The following is a 21,063-nucleotide window of genomic DNA, read 5'->3' as shown; positions in this document are numbered from 1 at the left end:
AGCCCTGCCCTGCCGAGTGTGGGCTGACCCAGCCACCACCTACAACAGCCCAGAGCTCTGCTCTGCCCCCTGACACCCTGGAGTGGGACTAAATCCCCTCAAAGAATGGTGCAGACAACCCACCATGGAGCAGGGAGGCCAGAAGGGTCCAACGGGCAAGGGCTGCCCCAGGACACCAGCAACATGCTTCCACCTGAGCTGCGGAAATATTTCACAGAGCACCAATGTCATCTTCCCAGCCCCAAACACACCAGTGATGAGCAGTGTCCAAGCTCCTGCTCCCTGCAGCCAGCCCCAGCCCCAGCTTTGCCCGCAGCACAGCCACAACAGCCCCCCAGGACCTGCAGCCCCCCCACATCCATCCACTGCTGCCGACAGGTCCATGCCCACGCAGGAAGGAGCAGGCTCAGCCTCAGGCACAAAGCGAGTGGGTACATGTTGTTGTGGGGTGCTACATAATCACAGAATCCCAGACTGGTTTGGGAGGGAAGGGATGTTAAACACCATCTAGTTCCCAGCCCCCTGTCATGGGCAGGGACACCTCCCACTAGACCAGCTTGCTCCAAGCCCCATCCAACCTGGCCTTCAACACTGCCAGGGATGGGGCAGCCACAGCTGATCTGGACAACCTGGGCCAGGGTCTCACCACCCTCACAGCAAAGAATTTCTTCCAAGGATCTCATCTCAATCTCCCCTCTCACAGCTTGAAACCATCCCCCCTCATCCCATCACTCCCTGCCCTTGTCAAAAGTCCCTCCGCAGCTTTCCTGTAGCCCCTTCAGGTCCTGGAAGGTGCTCTAAGGTCTCCCCAGAGCCTTCTCTTCTCCAGGCTGAACAACCCCATGTCTCTCAGCCTGTCTCCAGAGCAGAGCTGCTCCAGCCCTCGCCTCATCTCCGTGGCTTCTTCTGGACTTGCTCCAACAGCTCCATGTCCTTGTGTTGGAGACGCCAGCACTGGACCCAGCACTGCAGGAGGGTCTTACCAGAGTGTAGCAGAGAGGAGCAATCCCCTTCCCTTGCCTTGCTGGTTATGCTGCTAGGGATGCAGCCCAGGACATGATTGGTAACTTTTAAGGACTGTTTACCTCTCCACATTCTGCAGAGCAGGATCACACGAAGTCACAGCACTAACACGGCCATGAGAACAGGCTCTCACAACATGCAGGAACAACAGGAATTGCAGCAGTGCCACTTAAAATTTGGCTGAGCTCTCCAGGGCTTCCATCAGCTGGGAAGCAGGAGACACAGCACATTCCCATGCGTGTTTGAGCAAGAAATTCAAGGGGTGTTCACACCCAAAACCCAACAGGCCCCATTCCCCCCACCCAGGCAGTTCCCACTCACAGCCACCTCCCCGTGCCCCATTCCCAGCAGCCTTGCACAACTTTTCCAACCTGTTTACTTCAGCAAGAGCCACTGGCTTACACCTGGCCTTTATCTCAGGTGCCTCCTGGCTGACACACTGGGCTGTGCAGCAGCTGGTGGGTGGCAGCAGCTTTTTCTTTCATACAAAGGACTCAGAAGGTTTTTGCAGGTTGTTTAGAAGAATCTCAGTTCCCAGGCAAGCAACACCAGGCACTCCAGAGGAAAATAACCCAGAACGTTAACTAAAAGGGCAAAACCGACTATCTCATCTTCCTAAAACCTTGGGAGAAAGATACAAGTCTGCACACTTGGAAGTTTATCAACAACTTGATTCTGATTATTACCCTGCTTCCATTTTGGAATTTCAAAATTCAGTGTGTAATTCAAACCATTTAGGTTGGAAAAGACCTTAAGGTCATTGAGTCCAACTGTAAGCCTCACGCTGCCAAGTCCATTAGGGAGCCACAGAGAGGCAGGAGTTACCAAAAAAGGTCTCAAAAGCATTTATTTTGGTGATTCCTTGGGGCTCTGGAGCTCCAGGTGGGTACAGGGCAGCTTTCAGAGCAGTGTTTCCCATTTCAGAGAGCAGGTGCCTGGTGCCACCTCAGAACACACAGCCCCCATGACAAACACCACAGTAACCAACCCCACATCTTTCAGGCAAGGGGAGAGAAAAAAAAAAAAGCCAAACTTCTTTTTTTTTTTTTTCCCCCTGGTTTATTGTGGCTATAGATCAGTGACACTCATTTGTCAGAAGTAATTTGCTCATTCAAATTCTGTTTGGACATCGTGCAGCAAACATCCTCCATACAAACCAGGTCACTTTGAACCCATTTCTGAACATGGTTACTCGCTGCAAGGACACATTAACTCGTATCTCAGCCCACCAACCTCCAGTACTTCTCATCTCCATAATTCTCCATACACAGCTTTGGAATCATCATTCTTCAGCTTATTGAAGAGCTACAGTGGAAATCAGAGTTTACAAGGACGCTGGAGAGACTAAGAGCCACATTAATTTCTATTCTCCTGGAGTATTTCTCAGAGTGTCTTCATTAGATGAAAATTACCAGCTTAGTAGCTAAATGGTATTTACAAAGGCCACCAAAACTCCTTCCCAAGAAGGACTGTATGTTATTAGTGCATTGAAATGGCATTGCCAGGCACAGGACACACAAACAGCTGCTCCACAGTCCCTTGTCCTGTTACTGAGGGTAAAGCTCCACAATCATCGCGTGCCCCTGGAAAGAAGAGAGACAACGGTCACCAAAAGGAATCACTGTTACAGACACACACTCAACATGAGCTGCCCATCTCCTGATGGCTTTAAATCATTATATCATCAAATCCCAGACTGATTTGGGTTAAACATCCTCCAGTCCCAATCCCTCTGCCATGGGCAGAGACACCTCTCACTAGACCAGCTTGATCCAAGCCCCATCCAACTTGGCCTTCAACACTGCCAGGCATGGGGCAGCCACAGCTGCTCTGGGCAACCTAGGCCAGTGTCTCACCACCCTCAGGGCAAAGAATTTCTTCCTCAGATCTCCCCTCTTCCAGTTTTGAAACCATTACCCTTTGTCCTATCACTACAGGCCCTTGCAACAAATCCCTCCCCATAAATAAATTATTAAAATAATAAAGCAGAATAATTAAAAAATAATAATTTTTATAAAAGGGGAGATTAAAATCCAGAGCAGATTAATTACGAGGATTGTGCAGACAGTGGTTTGGTGGTGTCAGGACAGTACAGATGTGCTCAGGCTGGCCAAGGCAACAGAGTCCACCCTGACCAACACATCAGGTTTCACTGTGGGGCAAACAAGGAATCTGGGGAGGAGGCAATGTCGAGATTGATGACTTCAGGTCACAGAGGACCAGCCATGGTACCTGCAGAACTGCCACCAGTCAGGGCAACCTGAACAAGGGCTCTGGTCACAACCTCAAGAACTGTGGGAACACACACTCTCACTCCATTTTTCTTGTAAAAATCTTTCTTCCTAAGATCGGAAGAATGATGACCACAAACCAGAATCTGGGAAGTCTTTTGAGAGTCACCAAATGAAACCCTCAGAGTATGGCAGAAATCTCTCCTCTTGTACCACATGGGCAGTAATGGGCTGCAGTCACCATCGCTCAGGGATGGTTCTGAGATGGGCTGGTGAGTGAACTGAGCTCACTGGGCTGAGCTGTGATAAGGGGACAGCCAGCTGAGACGGAGGGATGTCACTGCCAGGGGACTCAGAGGTGCCCCTAAACATGCACAGGACTTCACAGTACCAACAGGAGCAGAAATCTAATCCCTGCCCTCTTCAGAGGGCACAGCATCAGACCCCACAGAAGCATTACCTGCCCTCCTGCAGCACAGGCAGCCACCAGGCCATACTGTCCTCCCTCCTTCTGCAGTCTGTGGGCAGCAGTGATGACCAGACGGCAGCCGGTGGCACCGAAAGGATGTCCCAGCGAGAGGGACCCACCCCAGTTATTGAACTTCTCCAGAGGAGGGGTTCCAACCTATGAGAACACACAGTTACCTGGCTGGAAGGAGATTGCTTGACCTACTCATAACACTAAGCCTACACACTGATCCAAGCTGGCCACAGAAAGCGTTTTTTTGGCATGTACAAGCACCCAATGTCAGGATAAAACTGTGGTAAAGGTTTTACTGCTCCCCCTGCAGCCAGATAGGCATACCCGTGCTGCAGGGAAGTGTGCAGAGGAACTGACCCTCTCCCACTGGCCTGAATGTCCTCTTCTCCAACTGTTATTATTATCGCTCTAAATCTCCTATTGACAACAGGAATGTCATCATTTCCAAATACACTGCTCACAAGACAGTGAGGAAACAGCCTTAAGTTGTGGCCAGGGAGGTTTAGATTGGATATCAGGAACAATTTCTTCCTGGACAGGGTTGTCAGGCCCTGGCCAAGGCTGCTCAGGGCAGTGATGGAGTCCCTGTCACTGGAGGGATTGAAAAGCCATGTAGCCGTGGTGCTGAGGGACATGGTTTAGTCGTGGCCTTGGCAGTGCTGGGGTAACAGTTGGACTCAGTGATCTGAAAGGTCTTTTTCAATTTAAATGATTCCATGATTCTACGCTCACATGGGGATTTGCTAACCCAGAGTTGAAGAAATGTGGCTTCACCTCACAGAACACAAAAGCCCTGCTTTGCAGCACTGATGTGGCCTGCTGCAATGAACGATTCAATCAATCCTGAAGTTTAACTGAAGAGAAAAACGTCCTGACTGTGTCCTCACCTTTGACTTTCTGCCCATATAGTTTTGTGCAAACCAGTCAGAATCCATGGCCTTCAGGTTAGCCAGTATCTGCCCCTGCAAGGGAGGGGAGGGCAGCGTTAACGAGGAGAAGAGCAGACTTCAAGGAGCACCAATACACAGTGCTGGCAAACAGGAGAGATCTGGAGACCAGCTCCAGCCACAAAACTGACACAGCCAAGGGGAGAACAGCATTTTACAGGACTAGCCCTGCTCATCAACATTAGGACAACCTTAGACGGAAAGAGATGCTGCCCAATTCACAGGCTGCCTCACTGCAGTAACACATCTCCCCAACCCAATTAGTAGATGACATGCAGAAACAGATCCTTCCATGTGAGAGTCTTGGGAAAGTCAGATTATTTTCTTTTTGTATTATTTTAGAAGAATCTGTATTCCCTTGGTGGCTTCAAGCAATGTAAGCCACTGTCAGCATGGACCGTGTCAATATAAAAACGTTAAATATTTAAAATACCTCAGTACTCACCTACAGACACAAACGTAGAATTACACTTGCCCACATTTAGTGAAGGTCTTCACAAGAGCTTTCAACAACATGAAAACAGACATCTACAGAACAGCATTTTACAGCTAGAGGCAGCCTGGGGTTTCAGAGTACTTACAGCAAAAGCTTCATGGAATTCAAAGACGTCGATGTCAGCCATGGTTAGACCAGCCTTCTCCAGCACTTTGGGAGTAGCGTACGTCGGTCTGATTAAGAGTTCAGAAAGGGAAGTCTTGCATTAATTTGTTTCCTCAAATCATCATTCCCCTTTTCCCCGTTACTCATGTTAACATTCCTTCTCTCTAGGTATAGCTCCCTGCCTGTCCCACTCCAACTGAAACACAAACCCGTGTCACCACTGCAAATACCAACATGATGAGAGGGCCCTCAGCAACCTGGGGTGGGTATTTCTGCTGCAGCTGCTCTCCCACATCAGCCACCTCCCCCCCTCCTGGGTCACACCTCACACACCAGCTGTCGCCCCTTCGCCAGGAAGCCCGAGGAGATGTCATAGCTCATGAGGTACCTCCCCAAAAAACCAAACACGTAACGGTAAGTCAAGGCTGTTGTGCCAGTGTGGATCTTGATGCTAGCCACCTACCCCAGCAGCAGCTGGTCCTTTGGATCCTGGGACACATACACGAAGTCCCTGCACAGGAGAAATGCTATTAGTAACAGAAGGAGGAGAAGGAAGAGAGAGCAGGCTTTAGAGCCCTCTTTTTTACCTCAGGTAGGCCTTCGGTTTGTATCCCATTGCCAGAGCCTTCTCCTCAGACATCAGCAGAACTGCAGAGGCACCATCTGTCTGAAAAAGGCAGAAAAAAACCCTCAGGTCACAGTCCAAAGAGCAAGGACAGCACCGCACAACATGAGCTTGACAGCCCTCCTGAGCAGCAGCCAGCAGGAGAGGACGTGGATCTAACCAGGACACACCTGATGATATGGGACAAAGAACAAGTCTGCAGGATGGATGGATGGATGATCTCCAAACAATGTTAGCCCACACACTGCTGAAGCCCTTCACAGACTCATTCTGGTTGGAAAAGTCCTTTAAGATCATCAAGTCCAACCATTAACGTAACTCTACAGAGTCCCAATCCAACTCTCCCTGGGTTTCAGCTGCTCCCAACACCAAGGGTGTGTCATTACCAGGCTTTGGAAGTCCCAAAGAATCCTAAGGAGGAAATGGCATTGCTACTGAAGAAGACCTAGCAGTAGTTACTTGCTTCCTTGAAGTACTGATCAAAAACACACAACCTTACACCTCAGCATCTTAAAAAGCTTCCTTTAAAAGTGCTAAAGAGAAAATAGCATATGCAGAGGAGAGGAGAGCTCATTGTAGATGTGCTAGAGAAACCTCTCCTTCCCCTCCGGGGATTACAAGGTAAGCAATAAAGTGACACAGTTAAGACTAAAACAACTGACTTCGGGACTTAAAATGTGATCAATCCCATCCTCGGACAGAATTTCTTTACATGCCTTTGAATGCTCAACCCTCAGGAGACAGCTACAGAAGAGCAAACAGGTAAGACAGACCAAAAGGTTTACACTAGGAAAGAGCCATAACTTATGAAATCAATCATCTCCAGCTTTTAGGAAGAACTTTATCACTGAAAGGGTGTTCAGGCATTGAAACATGCTGCTCAGGGAGGTGGTTGAGTCACCATCCCTGGATGTGTTTAAAAGTTGTCTAGATGTAGTGCTTGGGAATATGGTTTAGTGCTGGACTGGGTAGAGTTGAGTTAATGGCTGAACTCTATGATCTTAAAGGTCTTCTCCAACCTAAGTGATTCTATGATTTAATACAAATATTTGTCTTGTTTTTTTAGAGATTAGAATCTTTTTTAAACTAGGTATTTCTTACAAAGAAAAGTGATGGTGAAGTTCTAGTTGCCAAAGCAAAACGATGAAGGTGGTGTCAAAATTATAAAGAGCTTGTGCTTAACCAAGTAGTCACATGTCTGTTGCCATGGGTTGTGGCTATTCATAGTTGCTTTTGTTTTTTAGCAGGGAATCATCAGCGTGGGTCAGACACTTCTGTTAAGTTTCCTAGCCTCGGGATGACCTACTGGAAAGCAGTTCTGGGGAAAAGGACCTTGGGTTCCTGGTGGACAACAGGCTGTCCATGAGCAAAAACTGTGCTCTGGTGGCCAAGAGGGCCAATGGCATCCTGGGGTGCATTGAGAATCATGTGGCCAGCAGGTCGAGGGAGGTCATCCTCTCCCTCTACTCTTCCCTGGTGAGGCCCCATCTGGAGAACTTTGTCCAGTTCCAGGTTGCCCCAGTCAATAAAGAATAAAGAACTACTGGAGAGAGTCCAGCACAGGGCCACAAAGATGATTAGAGGAGCAAAGCATCTGCCCTATGAGGAAAGGCTGAGAGAGCTGGGGCTTTTCAGCCTGGAGAAGAGGAGATTGAGGGGGATCTCATCAATGCTTAGAAGTATCTACAGGGCAGGTGTCAGGAGGATGGGACCAGACTCTTTTCTGCAGTGTCCAATGACAAGGGACAATGGGTACAAACTGGAGCACAGGAGGTTCAAGTTAAACATAAGGAAAAACTTCTTTACTATGAGGGTAACAGAGCCCTGGGACAGGCTGCCCAGAGAGGCTGTGGAGTCTCCTTCTCTGAAGACCTTCCAAACCCATCTGGACACCATCCTGTGTGATGTACTGTAGGTGATCCTGCTCTAGCAGGGAGGTTGGACTAGATGATCTTCAGAGGTCCCTTCCAACCCCAACCACTCTATGATTCTCTGACTCTTGATTTTAAAACTAAACAATCCCAAATTCAGCAGATTATAATACAGTTCAAAGTCTGAAAAATCTAAAAGCAGAAGCAGGCAATACTACAAAGGAGACAACTCATTCCCACAGACTGTACCAGCTTGACCTGCATGCCTATAGCAGGCAGAGGGTAAACCAGAGTTTTCCCCTCCAGCTCACGGGGATGTGAAGAAGAATTACCAGGAAGGAGGAGTTGGCAGCTGTGACAGTTCCATAGGGCTTCACAAAAGCTGGCTTCAGTTTGCCCATCTGCTCAATTGAGGAAGGACGGATCCCGTTATCTTTGGTAACTGTATCTTTGCCTGGTGATGAAAAAAACATATTTAAACTAGGAAAGTCAGCAACATATATGAATTGGCACATCAGGAGTCCAGCAGAAAAAAAAAAAAAAATCAGGAAACTGCTTTTTATGACAAGCGCAAGGAGGAAAAAAGGGAAAAATCTGTTTGTGGTATCAGGATATTTCCCATGGCTAAAACCAGTACCTAAAATTGAAGCTACATTGCTTTGCCAAAAAGAAGCACTGCAATCTATTTGCTGTAAGGAAAAACTACCATGTGGAAAACCCAGTTGATAAAAGAATTTCAATTAGAATTACAAAGCCTAAATTGGAGAAGCGGGCCTAAATCAGTATACATTTCTATGTCAAGTTTTGAGGAAGTAAGAGCACTGGGAAGAACCAAATACACTTATCTTCAACTACACCAACTCCTTAAATAAGCCAGTTAACAAAAAGCACTAATTTTAGTATAAAGATCACATGTAACCATGAAACTATAAAAGTTAAGGCATGTATTGGAGACTAACTACAGAGTAAAGTGCCCAAAATTCATAGATACTACACCAAAGCATGCCCACTGGCTCATGGGGGGTAAGGGTGGACATCAGGCCATGGAAAGCTTTAAGTTTCTCCCCAAATTGTTTCTTAACTGAGCAAGGTCTGTGAGGCCTGGTGAGGTGAAGTCAATCCAGCAGAACACATTTCAGCTCTTCCTATCCAGGACCAGATTTATCAGACCAGGATTTTAAAAGGCTTTTTGTCTGTTTTTAAGAGCTTGGGGTATAAAGATGGGTTCTCTTGCCTGACTGACAGAGCAGAGGGATTCTTGGTCTAACCATTCTGATCTTCCTTGCTCTGTCAACACATCAGCATGAATATGAAGCAGGTATGACAAAATCTAGATTTATATATTTAGATATCCATGTTTAGAAACATGCTCCTATGTCAGTAGTTTTCCAGGAAGAAGCAGATGTTGAAGCCCGTATCAGACACACAGAACATGATCAATCTGACCCCTTCTTTTCTAAATAAAGTATTTCTTTATTCAGCTAGCACATGCTAGCAACAAAACATGTACACTTTTACCTGGCACTTTGAAGGGCACCACGTCAAGGAGCAAACCTGCATCCTGGGCTTTCTTAGCCAGGGTGTGTGAACGGAGAGCATACTCGTCCTGCTCCAAACGGGAAATGCCAAAGGCAGCGGCCAAACGATCGGCCGAGTGCCCCATGGTCTCACTGGTGGAGAACTCTGCCACAGCTGGCAGCTAGAAACCAGAAAAAAAACCAAACAGCACACGTAAGAACCTGTCCTTTGGCAGTTCCATAAAGTTCAGCAGATGGCTAAACCCTGCATGGTCAGCCAGTGAGCCGCTTCCATTAATTAAGCAGAGGAGTTAGTATCAGAGCTGTGCAATTAACACATGGTCACCAGACCAGAAGTGACTTGGTCAAACACATTAGAGGAACAATCACTTTCAAAGATTTTAGAAAAAAGAGATCAAAATGAGGTCCAGATTGCTGCTTACTCCAGGGATCCAAGAACTGCATTTGCATAGGCAAAGGGCAACTGCCTTGTGCATTCAACAAGTGAAGGGTAACTCAACTTTTGGGGCTGAGGTGAAATAACACGTCCTGGGACTCTAAAACTCCTTGTCCAACATGACCTCAGGCAAACAGAGACAGCAGGTGATTTCAGCTTAGCTTTATTCTTTCACACAGGAAAATCCTGCATGCATTTAAGTCTGCCATTTTCCTGTCTTATTTTGCCTGTGGATCTCATGCCTGCTGTACATACACTTGGCTGCAATGCACTCACACCCAGGGCAGGCAGCAGTGGCAGGGACACACAGAGGTCCCCCTCTGAAGAGCTCAGTTGTGGTCAGGAGGGAAGTGTATCTCCTTCCTGTCTCCACCATGCCATAATTTACCCTCTCATGATCTCCCAGCCAGAAGAGTGGCTCCCTCTACTGCACATTGTCAGTTGACACTGGGGCCCAAACATGGGAGCTGAACATGTTCAGCACTTGGCAGTATTTGGCCAGGAACAGCAATCATAAGACATATTTAAGATGCATTAATCAACAATTACATTAATGTACTGAGGATGCTTCTCTGATACTAAGACTGGAAGGAGGTTGGAGTCAGGGGGATCAGTCTCTTCTCCCAAAGAAGCAGCAACAGGACAAGAGGAAATGGCCTTAAGTTGTGCCAGGGGAGGTTTATACTGGATATTGGGAACAATTTCTTCGTGGAAAGGACTGTCAGGCCCTGGCCCAGGCTGCCCAGGGCAGGGGTGGAGTCCCCATCCCTGGAGGGATTTCAAAGCTGTGTAGCTGTGGTGCTGAGGGACATGGTTTAGTGGTGGCCTTGGCAGGGCTGGGTTAACAGTTGGACTTGATGATCCTAAAGGTCTTTTCCAACCAAAATGATTCTGTGATTCTGTGCTATTTTTATTATTTAAGAAATAAAAACTATCCTTACCCTTTAGGAGCCCTGCAGAACTTTTATATTAATGAAAAAAATATTTTACTTTGTAGCCTCCAACACAGTTTGTCTTGGAGTTGCAAAAAGAGAGGGAGCTTTTGAAAAAAGTTAGGTTTACCAAAGAGCAACATGTCAGAAAACAAATCAGAGGGTTATGAATGCTGAGATGTGTTAATCAACTGCAATTGTAACTGAGAGGACAGAGAGGGATCCAAGAGAAGCAGGCTGCAGGCAGGCAGCTCTGCCTTTTCAAATCCTCTCCACTGAGGCTGAAAAAGTTTCCTAAGGGAATTTGTTTTACACTGAAAACAATTACCTCAGGGGCAAAGTAGTCAGGGCGAATTCTGGAAATCAGGGACAGCTTTTGGCCCAAGGTCTTTGCTCGGTTAAGAGTCAGCATAGTCTTCCTCATCTTCCTGCTGTGACGAATGGGAACATCTGACATGAACTCCACACCCCCTGCTACGACGACATCGCACTGTCCAGCCGCAATCAGCCCCACGCCTGCAGAACGAGATGGTCTCCATCAGAGCTGTGGGAAGAAGTGACACTTCCAGAGCAGGGGTGCTGCTCTGGAGACAGGCTGAGAGACATGGGGTTGTTCAGCCTGGAGAAGACTCTAGGGAGACCTTAGAGCACCTTCCAGGACCTGAAGGGGCTACAGAAAAGCTGGGGAGGGACTTTGGACAAGTGCAGGGAGTGATGGGACGAGGGGGAATGGTTTCAAGCTGCAAGAGGGGAGATTGAGATGAGATCCTTGGAAGAAATTCTTTGCTGTGAGGGTGGTGAGACACTGGCCCAGGTTGCCCAGAGCAGCTGTGGCTGTCCCATCCCTGGCAGTGTTGAAGGCCAGGTTGGATGGGGCTTGAAGCAAGTTGGTCTGGTGGGAGGTGTCCCTGCCCATAGCAGGGAGTTGGAACGAGATGATGTTTAAGGTCCCTTCCAACCCAAACAAGTCTGGGATTTGATTATTAATTCTATGATTCTACCCCATTAGTGCCTTGGATACTACTGCATTTTATTTCCTTCTCCAGCCTCTGGCTTTAGCCAAAGTTACACAACACATGCTTAACAGAGACTGAGCAGGGTGAACAGAGATTTTTCTGAATCATACTAATTTTGTAACTTAGCTTCCACTTTTCTTTGTCACACACATCAGTTGGGAGAAGAATATCCCCCGTGATTCAGGACAATAACTGGGTCTCTTTTTTTTTTTGCTCTGTTTAGGCCAAGTCAAAGACAAAAGCAGCCTGACAGGCAGCAAATTCCTTATCCTCCTGTAGTCTTCTCCCCGCAAGCTAACACAGACGCTGAGTGGAGATTACCACTGAATGTAAAGGGTGTCCAGCTGCTGGCAGATCTACAGCAGACACTCTAATCACATTATATTTTGCTGGCTTAAAAACCTTCCTTCCATTCCATAATTCCTTCAGATGCTTACTCGTACTCACTAACAAGTTAGACAAGGGGTGCAGAGGAGTTTCTAAGCTCAGTCTCAACCCCACAGCTTGTCCTTCTAGCCGACATACCTGTGGTCATTGCCTGGTTTGAAGAAATGCAAGCCATAGTGACTGTGTGGGCTGGAGTTTTGTCAGAGAAACCTGCTCCCAAGGCAGCCTGTGAGCAACACAGAACAGCTGTTAAAACCCACAAAGGCAGAGCTCCCTTCCGCCCAGCAACACACATATGCAGACTAAGCTGAAAACAAGTACACTGAGTTTTCATTCAGTTTTCCTCCCTCCCCCAGACTCTGGAGAAAGGAGGAAACGGCAGCTGCCAGGGCTCTCAGTTGTGTTATGCAGTCACTGCCCCCCCCATTCATAAAGGGATGAACTAATCACACACCTCACAATTCTAAAAGAGCTTTCAAGTATGTGACGGTATCTTTGCTTTACCTTATTTCTAAAAGCAACTTGTGAGAGGAATTATTTAGACCCCTGGGTACAGGGCAGCATGACTTGATACAGAAAACATTCCCTGCAGATCAGAAAGCAGCATCTCATCTGACCCAGCCTCCCACTCTGGGAGAACTGCTCACAGCAGGACTTGAGACCTGGCCAACTAGTTTAAAGTTCAACACTTGTTCCCGAGTTAAAATTACACCGCAGCCTCATCTGACTGGCAGGTGACCAAAGCAAGTATTTGCATACACAAGGCTAAAAATGCCAACAGAACAGGAGAGCCTTGGATCCTCCCAAGTCTTTCCAGCCCAGGTTAAGTCGATGGTTTTGCCCCATTGTGGAGAAAAACAGCAGAGGCTCCAGATTACTGAAAATCACATGCCTCTGGAACACTACTTTGGGGGACCAGCTTTTTCCTGCATATAATAGGCAAATTGTGTTTCCTGCCTGGCAGAAAAAAAGGGCAGCTAAGCTACTCCACATTGTTCAAAAGCTGCATCTGATCAGCCAACTCAAATAAATATGGCAGGAAAACAACTTAACACAGTGTGCTCTGGTCCTCCCAAGTCCTTTGGACAAACCAGCATTTGAGTCCAACTGGTTGTTAAGATTGACCAGCAATGGTTACAAAAGTTTCTTCTTCAGGGAAGAATCAAGCAGAGGCTTAACATCATCCAAATGCACTAGATCTACACCAGATTTCAACAGAGGCATAGTCCTGTACAGTGATTTGACAAACACAACTCATTCATACTCCCAAACCATGGTTAAATGAACCATAAAAATGGAAAAAAAAAAGTTTGCAAGGGTTTGTCATCTTCATACTAGCTGCAGAAACCAGACTCACAGGGGAAATGCTGCACATAACCCACCTCTCTGGCAACATTACTTGTTTTCACCTCCTGGATAACAGTGCCATAAACAATGTAATCAACAACATCCCTTGGGACACTGGTCCGGTTCAGCAAGCCCCTAAGGAGAAGACCAAAACATAGAAAATTTGCACCATGATAGCAATAACCTTGTCAAAGTCCTCAAACATCCTCTTTCCACCAGCTTGGCTGGAGAACAAGGTAGCAATGGAGCCAGATCTTCTGCCCCTAGTTCAGAAGAAATCTTGTGTGTGTCTGTACTTAAGGAAAAGTGTGATAAATGACAGATTGCAAATAATCATGGCAATAATATAACTATTTATATATACGTAATTTAATGAAGACCACTACTCTACACCCTCCCCACACTCAGAAGTGGCCGTTAGTACCTTCCCCCATTTGGAGTATTCTGATAGAGAAATTAAAGGGAAAGTCTTAAGAGGTAACAAAGCCAATCACCTTTGGTGTAGGAACATGTGAAATGTCGATACAGACACACAGAAAATGAGCAGTGCCTTTGACAGTTCATTAGAAAAATATATTACATAATTTGCTAAAACATCTTAACCAACAGGCCAACACAGCAAATCCCCTTGCAAGCAGCAATCAAGACCACTGGGGCTGAAATGTAATTCCATGCGCTACAAATCACCAAATTAAAATGAAACTAAAGGCACCTTAACTGATGACGTCTCTTCTGCAGCACAGTGAAACCCCTTAACAGCCAGGACACATCCCTCAGGCACAACTGACACACTGCCCATCAACCACATCAGCCTCAACCACAGCACTCAGATTGGGCACAACTGCACCCAACTTCATGACCTCTCCGTGGGCCTTGAAATCTCTTTTTCCCCCCACCCCAAGTAAAGCCTTTACTCCTCTCCACAGCAAACTCTCCTGCTTCTCACCACAACCCACTGCTAACCCTCCAGGGATGGGGACTCCACCACTGCCCTGGGCAGCCTGTGCCAGGGCCTGACAACCCTTTCCATGAAGAAATTGTTTCCAATATCCAATCTAAACCTCCTCTGGCACAATTTGAGGCTGTTTCCTCTTGTCCATCACTTGTTCCTTGGGAGAAGAGACTGACTCCCCCTGGCTCCAACCTCTTTTCAGGCAGTTCTGGAGAGCAAGGTCTCCCCTCAGCCTCCTTTTCTCCAGGCTGAATGCCCCCAGTTCCCTCAGCTGCTCCTCATCACACTTGTGATCCAGATCCCCTCTAAATAAAGCCTGAGCCTTTCAAATCTCTTGAAGCCACCATACTAGCAACCCAGCAGTTCAAGTTGAGTAGTTTTTTGAGCCTTTCTCATATTCAATGTACTTACTGCAGTGCTCCTCTTGCCAAGTCATGTGGCATAAGATCCGCGTACCTGGAAGTTACAGAGGAGAGACAGAACCTTAGTGGTATCACAAAGAGCTTCAGATGTTTATTTCACCCCTCTAAGAGCCCATCAGCAGAAAAGCTGACATATCAGAAATGCTCCACTGCATTCACAACCAAACATTTCACACTCCAGGTTGTGAAGATTCACCAACAGACACACAGCATAAATCCTCATTCTCCTAAGAGTTCACATACATGGACAATCCTCTTCAAACCAGTTTTTTCACTAGGTAAGCTCGAATAAGCCTGACCCATTGCCACTTCAGTACTTTTAGATAAACTACATGAAAATGAACAAGGAAGCCAACTTGTTTTCACTGAGAGATTCTACTATTAACCTACTCAGCAGATATTTTCTTATTTCATACTTACGAGGTGCCAGACTGCAAAAATGGGATACGGACACCCTCCACCACAACAATATTCTTTACACCACTTTTGGCTAAGGTCTTCTTACTCTTAGGCTGGACTGTTAAGAGAAAAGAGATGTTCATACCAATACCAGCAATCTTAAAGTAAGACCCTGTAAAAACTACTAGAAAACTAGGGATATTGTTCTTTTTGGTTGCACAAGTCCAAGGCACAGGAGGCAGGGCACCCGAGCTGCCATCTGTCCGGTTAATTATGTGATCTGTGAAAAGTGATTTACCAAATCAGGACATGCCCCATCATCAGAGACTGATCTGTAGCCACACTGAGGCACTGGCACAGCTGAGCACAAAGGCCCAGAAGCTCCCAGTCTCTGTTATCACGGACCCGAACACTGCAGGAAGATGGACCTCTAAAAATACTGCACAGCTTCCACAAGGAACCAGGCAGAGGAAATCCAAAGCCTGTCAGAGATCTCACTTGGAGAGCAGTGAGGACAACAAACAGCAGCCCACCTGCCTCAAGCCTGCAGGTGTGTGTGCTCTGATGGCACAGGAACAGCAAGATAACGCAAGGGTGACCAAAACACAGCACAAGAAGCCACAACTCTCATTGCCAAAGGAAAGCAGCAGCAAGAGGAGCATGTGTAGCTACTGTGGGGAAATTCCTACTTAGAATCAGTTGTTTTGGTTGAAAAAGACCTTTAAGATCATCAAGACCAACTGTTAACCCAGCACTGCCAAGGCCACCACTAAACCATGTCCCTCAGCACCACAGCTATACAGCTTTGAAATCCCTCCAGGGATGGGGACTCCACCCCTGCCCTGGGCAGCCTGGGCCAGGGCCTGACAACCCCTTCCATGAAGAAATTGTTCCCAATATCCAATCTAAATCTCCTCTGGCACAACTTGAGGCCATCTCCTCTTGTTCTGTTGCTTATTCCTTGGAGACTTACAGCCCCCTCATTCTAACCTCCTTTCAGGCAGCTGCAGAGAGTGAGAAGGTCTCCCCTCAGCCTCCTTTTCTCCAGGCTGAACACCCCCAGTTCCCTCAGCTGCTCCTCATCACACTTGTGCTCCAGACCCTTCCCCAGCTCCGTTGCCCTTCTCTGGACACACTCCCACCCCTCAATGTCCTTCTTGTTGTGAGGGGCCCAAAACTGACCCCAGGATTCGAGATAAGGCCTCATCAGAGTCAAGCATAGGTGTACAAACCCTGCCCTGCTCCTGCTGGCCACACTAGTGCTGGCATAAGCCAGGATGCTGGTAGCCTTCTTGGCCACCTGGGCACGTGGTGGCTCATGTTCAGGCACTGTTAACCAATACCCCCAGGTCCTTTTGTGCCAGGCACTTTACAGCCATTCTTCCCCAAGCCTGGAGCATTGCCTGGGGTTGGTGTGACCCAAATGCAGGACCTAGGACTTGGCCTTCACAAATCTCATACAGCTGGCCTCAGTCCATGGACCCAGCCTGTCCAGATCCCTCTGTAGAGCATGAAGGGCAGCACGGGGCAGCTCCTTGTACAAGCAGGAAAAGGACAAAGGCACATAAAAGCAGATTCAGCTTGTGCTCAAGCAAGTATTAGCACCAAGGTTAAACCTCAACACCATTCTTGGGTTATAGAAGGCTCTGTGCAAAGCCAAGGAGAAGAGAAGGAGCTACTGCCTCAGACCTTTTCCAAAATCCAAGCCGCTCAGAGCATGAATCACCTGAGCAACCCCCCCCCAACAACAAATCCCAGAACACCAGATCACCCCAACCTCTTGTTACGGGCTGCAGCTAAAAAATCACATAACCAAGACCTTGCTGGTTTCACTGGAATTCAGAGCTAATTCCACAAGCTCCTCCTTGTCACAGACAACCCCCTCCCCTCTGGGCAAGGGATCTGGTTATGGCAGGGCAGATTATAAACCCCAAGATTAGCCTCTCTGTTTGGGTTCTAGAAATAGCAATCAATCAGGTGATGATAGGGCGCAAGCTCTGGGACCGAAGGACACACAGAGGCTGAGAGGACTCCACTGCAATCACTGGTTTTCCCTGGATTTTCCTTGTCTGCAGCTTTTGAGGAGCACTCTGCACCCACTCCTGAGATTTAAGTAGAATGAGACTCTGGAAAAGGGAGGCAGATTGAAAAATAGTCTTGTCTAGCACAGTCCCATCGAGATTCCTGGTGTTTTCACCTTACCTGCAGCTTGTAACTGTGAAGAGCAGCTGAGCGACCGAGCAACTGAAATGCAAACGAAAAAATAGGGTCTGTCAAGCCTGAAATGCTCAGAACGTCTCTAGTTCCTGTGAGAACTGTTAAAAAAATAAGATCATGTCCTAGCGAGACAACTGCACCTGAGCACCTGCAGGATATTTTTTAGTTAACTCTGTTCATATGATCCATTAACCCCAATGCGGGTTCCTCCCACATCTGAAGTGGGAAGGAGCAAATATGGCAACAATGGAATTAGTTATTTTTAAACAAAAAAAGTTTTTAAATAAATGTAAAGATACTCACAGCCCCGGGCAGCCCATGCTGAGGACACAGGGAGGTTTCTGATGGCCTGGACCAGCATGGAACTCATTTTTGGTATCTAGAGAGCTGGAGACAGACTGATGTTAGTCCAACCTGGTTTACTTCAGAACAATCTCAGAGTAAGCAATCTGCCTGCTTCACCCAGAGCCACAAAAAGCAAAGAAAGAGGAGACACTCCAAGGGCAGCAGCAGAGAAACACTTCCTGTGACCCTTTCTGAACAGCATCTAACACACAAAGAGTCTGACTGTGGCCTAGAAATGCTCCTGTAGATAAATACTCCCCTCCCCAGGGACCCAGCACTGTACCACCAGCAGCCAGCACAGTTTTCAATTCCCTTCCCAGTAACTGCTCCACCACTTCCCCACTGGAAAATTGTCCCAGTGCCTGGCCAACCTCGCTGCCAGCGTGACTCTCCTGACGCACTCTCCCTGGCACCATTTCAAGCCACCACCCCTTCTTGTAACCTCAGTGACTTCTGTTGCACATCCCCACGAGACACACAGCCAGTTAGCATCTGCTACCCCAAAACCTTCCTCTGCAGCCCTCCTGGGGCTCATTCCAAAAGAGGATTTCCATACAAACAGATCCTCATCTGCTGGTTTTATTGCCCAGGGTGAAAAACAGTCCCCACGGCTCCAGTTTTTTGGCTGCTTTGCAGCAACATTCACCTCTCTCTGTCATGCTCCGAGGGCTCAAGCTAACAGCATCTCTCTCCCAAACATACATTTTCCCTGGAGAAACACCTGCAGCCCCAAGCCCAGCCCACCTGGGCACTGCAGCTCTCTGTAGCTTCTCCAAACCCAGCCTAAGCTGCCAGCCAACCCCTTCCACCTTTACAACTCATGCCACACAGCACTCCTCATACCCCAGCAGCATTCCTCATTTCCCAGCCACAGGCAAATGAAAGTAGCTCCAGCTACACTGGCATCCCACAACCCAAACCAGCCTCATCATGCCAGTACAGGTCCAGAGAACAGACCTCTTCCTCCCCAGCACCCTTCTCTGTCTGTGTCTTCTGTCTGCTTCTCTTCCCCACACCTGACCGAACCTTTTCTTCAAAGAAAAAGTTTCTTCCCTGCCCAGCTGGCAAAACAGGTGCCCAAACCAGGCCCAGGCCATGCATGCTGCCCAGCCCTCCCCTCACACCTACCCACTGGCTTCACCCTGCCCCTAAAACATGCACTATCCCCACATTTTCAGAAATCAGCTGCTCCCCATCAGAACACCCTGGCACACACAAAAATCTATCTGGCAAAAGCTCCTTCCAGAGCCTGCGGGACCCACCCTGCTTCCCCAACAGCCCCTGCCCCCTTCCTCTCTCCACGACACCCCCGACCCCGTGCACACCCCGCAACACTCTTCAGATCCACACACGCCGCACATCCTCCCCGCGTGCTCACAGCAAACACACGTTCCCTACATTACACACCCGCTTCTCTCACCCCCCCCCGACACCCCGCCAATACTCCATACCCGCTTCCCTCACCCCCTCAGCACTCCGCAACCACTTCTCGCTGCTCCACACACCCCACGCTCCTCCACAGCCTTCCCGCGTCCCCCAGACGCACCCCAATGCCCCACACTCGCTTCTCTCACACCCCCTCCTCTCCTCTTCCCCAGCAGCCGCTACACACCCACTCCTCAGCCGCACACACGCCACCCCCCTCAGGAACACTCACAGGACCCCATCAGACAACACCAAAACGAAGCCACACCTGCCCCACCGCCCCGGCCTCGCCCTTCACGGACACCACCGGCCCCCCACTCCCCATACCGGGACCCACTGACCACCCCGCCTTCCCCTTCCCCCTCACCCTCAGGACCCCCGCCGCCCCCCGGGCCCCTCCGGCCGACCCCCGGAGCCCCCCCCCGGGCCCCTCCGGCCGCCCCTCCCCACCTCCGCCCTCACCCCGCACCGCCCCGCTCTGCCGCCGCCGCCGCCACCGCCCGCCGCGCCGCCACTCAGGAAGGGCCCCTCGCCCGCTCCTCCCGCCGGGCTGCCTCGCCGCCCGCCTGAGGGGCGCCTCCCGTACCGCAGCCCTTACCCGCCCTATCTCCGCCCGCCGCTCCCGCTCGGTATGGATGAGAAACATCCGAGCTCCCACGCTGCGGGGAGAAGAGCGAGGGAAGCGGGGGACGGCGGCGGTGGAGCGGTCAGGCAGCTCCCGGGGCAGGCGCGGGCGGGGCGGGGCGGGAGGGGGGGGGAGGAGGAGGAGGCCAAGGCCCCCGGGCGGCCTCTCCCTCATTCGACCTCGCGCGCAGCAAAGATGGCGGCCGCGGTGCGCGCGATCGGCAGCCTGGGCCGCTTCAGCGCCGCCGCCAAGTACGGCCCGGCCCGGCGGCCCGGGGGTGAGCGGGGGGGGCGGGGGTGAGCTGGGGGGTGAGCGGGGGGGGCGGGGGTGAGCCCGGGGCGGGGGAGCCCCTGGGGCGGGAGGGAGGCGGAGGCGGGGGTGCGGGTGGCTCAGGGCGGCCCCGCGTGTCAGCCTGGGGCTGTGGGGAGCGGGGTGTTCCCGGGGGCGGTTTCTGAGGAATGAAGCGGGGGGACTGTTCCCGATGTGCATGTCCCGAGGAGAGGGGGGGGGGCCGCGGCTGCCGCCCTGGAGGTGTCCCTGCCCGTGTGGGTGTCCCTGCCCGTGTGGGTGTCCCTGCCCGTGTGGGTGTCCCGTGTTGTTTCCGTGACCCCACGACATGTTCCTGTCCCCTTTCCCAGGCTATCTCCATGTTCTGGGGAGCCGCGGAGTTGGGGGGGGAGGGAGCATGTGTGAGCCCCCAAACGGGGGAGATGCTTCCACACCTGCCCCCAGAAGGCTGGCCTGTGTGTGCTCAGCCGCTGTCCCTGTGTCCTTGTGCGTGGGCACGTTTTGGGAATCGCTGTGTGGCTGGGGGAGGGGGCGGGTCCCTGTGACCCTGTGTGAAGGGACAGACCCTCCTGGCAGGATTGTCCTCAGCACAGATGACCCACAGGGAGAGTGTGTCTCTGTGTGCTTCCACACGTGTGTGTCCCCAATGCCCATATGTACATACCAGGTGGGGGGTGTCCCCATGTCCTTGGCCATCTGGCTCCTGGGGCTGTCCTCCAGGTGTGTCTGTGGGAAAGGGGTGTCAGCGGGTGGATGGACAGAATGCCCCCAGGTGTGCTGGTGTCTCCAGGCACCCCATTCGTCTGTCTTTAATTTGGTATTCAGACATCTCAGCCGTTGACTAATGCTCCCTTGCAGTCTGCTGGCCCAGTGCTGGGCCTTCCTTGCAGAGCTGTCAAAGCATGGATTCAGTAGGTGCCTCTGGGAAGGCCCAGGGGCTCAGAGGCATTAAACT

General features: G+C 49.7%; 2 protein-coding genes across 4 annotated transcripts in view; one reads left to right on the top strand and one right to left on the bottom strand.

The window, feature by feature from the left end:
- Positions 1-1,844: 1,844 nt before the first annotated feature.
- HADHB (hydroxyacyl-CoA dehydrogenase trifunctional multienzyme complex subunit beta) lies at positions 1,845-19,725 on the bottom strand. Of its 3 annotated transcripts, none has more exons than XM_051615850.1 (16): positions 19,658-19,725; positions 17,729-17,812; positions 17,411-17,452; positions 15,230-15,326; positions 14,799-14,843; positions 13,471-13,570; positions 12,227-12,314; positions 11,014-11,201; positions 9,298-9,478; positions 8,112-8,233; positions 5,871-5,950; positions 5,747-5,794; positions 5,264-5,351; positions 4,623-4,697; positions 3,715-3,879; positions 1,845-2,606 (listed from the first exon to the last, which is right to left on the bottom strand). In XM_051615850.1, exons 2-16 carry the CDS (start codon positions 17,793-17,795, stop codon positions 2,571-2,573), a joined length of 1,422 nt encoding a protein of 473 aa, XP_051471810.1. In that variant the 5' UTR covers positions 17,796-17,812; positions 19,658-19,725; the 3' UTR covers positions 1,845-2,570. The 3 variants fall into 3 exon arrangements, with proteins under 3 accessions (XP_051471810.1, XP_051471811.1, XP_051471809.1); XM_051615851.1 differs by having other exon boundaries at positions 19,646-19,670; XM_051615849.1 differs by lacking the exon at positions 19,658-19,725 and adding an exon at positions 18,054-18,139.
- Positions 19,726-19,988: 263 nt separating this feature from the next.
- The window catches only part of HADHA (hydroxyacyl-CoA dehydrogenase trifunctional multienzyme complex subunit alpha), a 30,891-nt gene continuing 29,816 nt past the window's right edge, over positions 19,989-21,063 (top strand). Inside the window, exon 1 of the mRNA XM_051615843.1 lies at positions 19,989-20,097. Coding sequence (XP_051471803.1) covers positions 20,016-20,097 — 82 coding nt within the window. The 5' untranslated portion in view covers positions 19,989-20,015. The remainder of the gene's footprint in view (positions 20,098-21,063) is intronic.

This window comes from Apus apus, chromosome 3 (assembly GCF_020740795.1).
Source record: "Apus apus isolate bApuApu2 chromosome 3, bApuApu2.pri.cur, whole genome shotgun sequence".
In the NCBI taxonomy this organism is placed as follows: domain Eukaryota; kingdom Metazoa; phylum Chordata; class Aves; order Apodiformes; family Apodidae; genus Apus; species Apus apus.
Note: the sequence above shows the minus strand (reverse complement) of the source record. Positions and strands in the feature narration are given on the sequence as shown.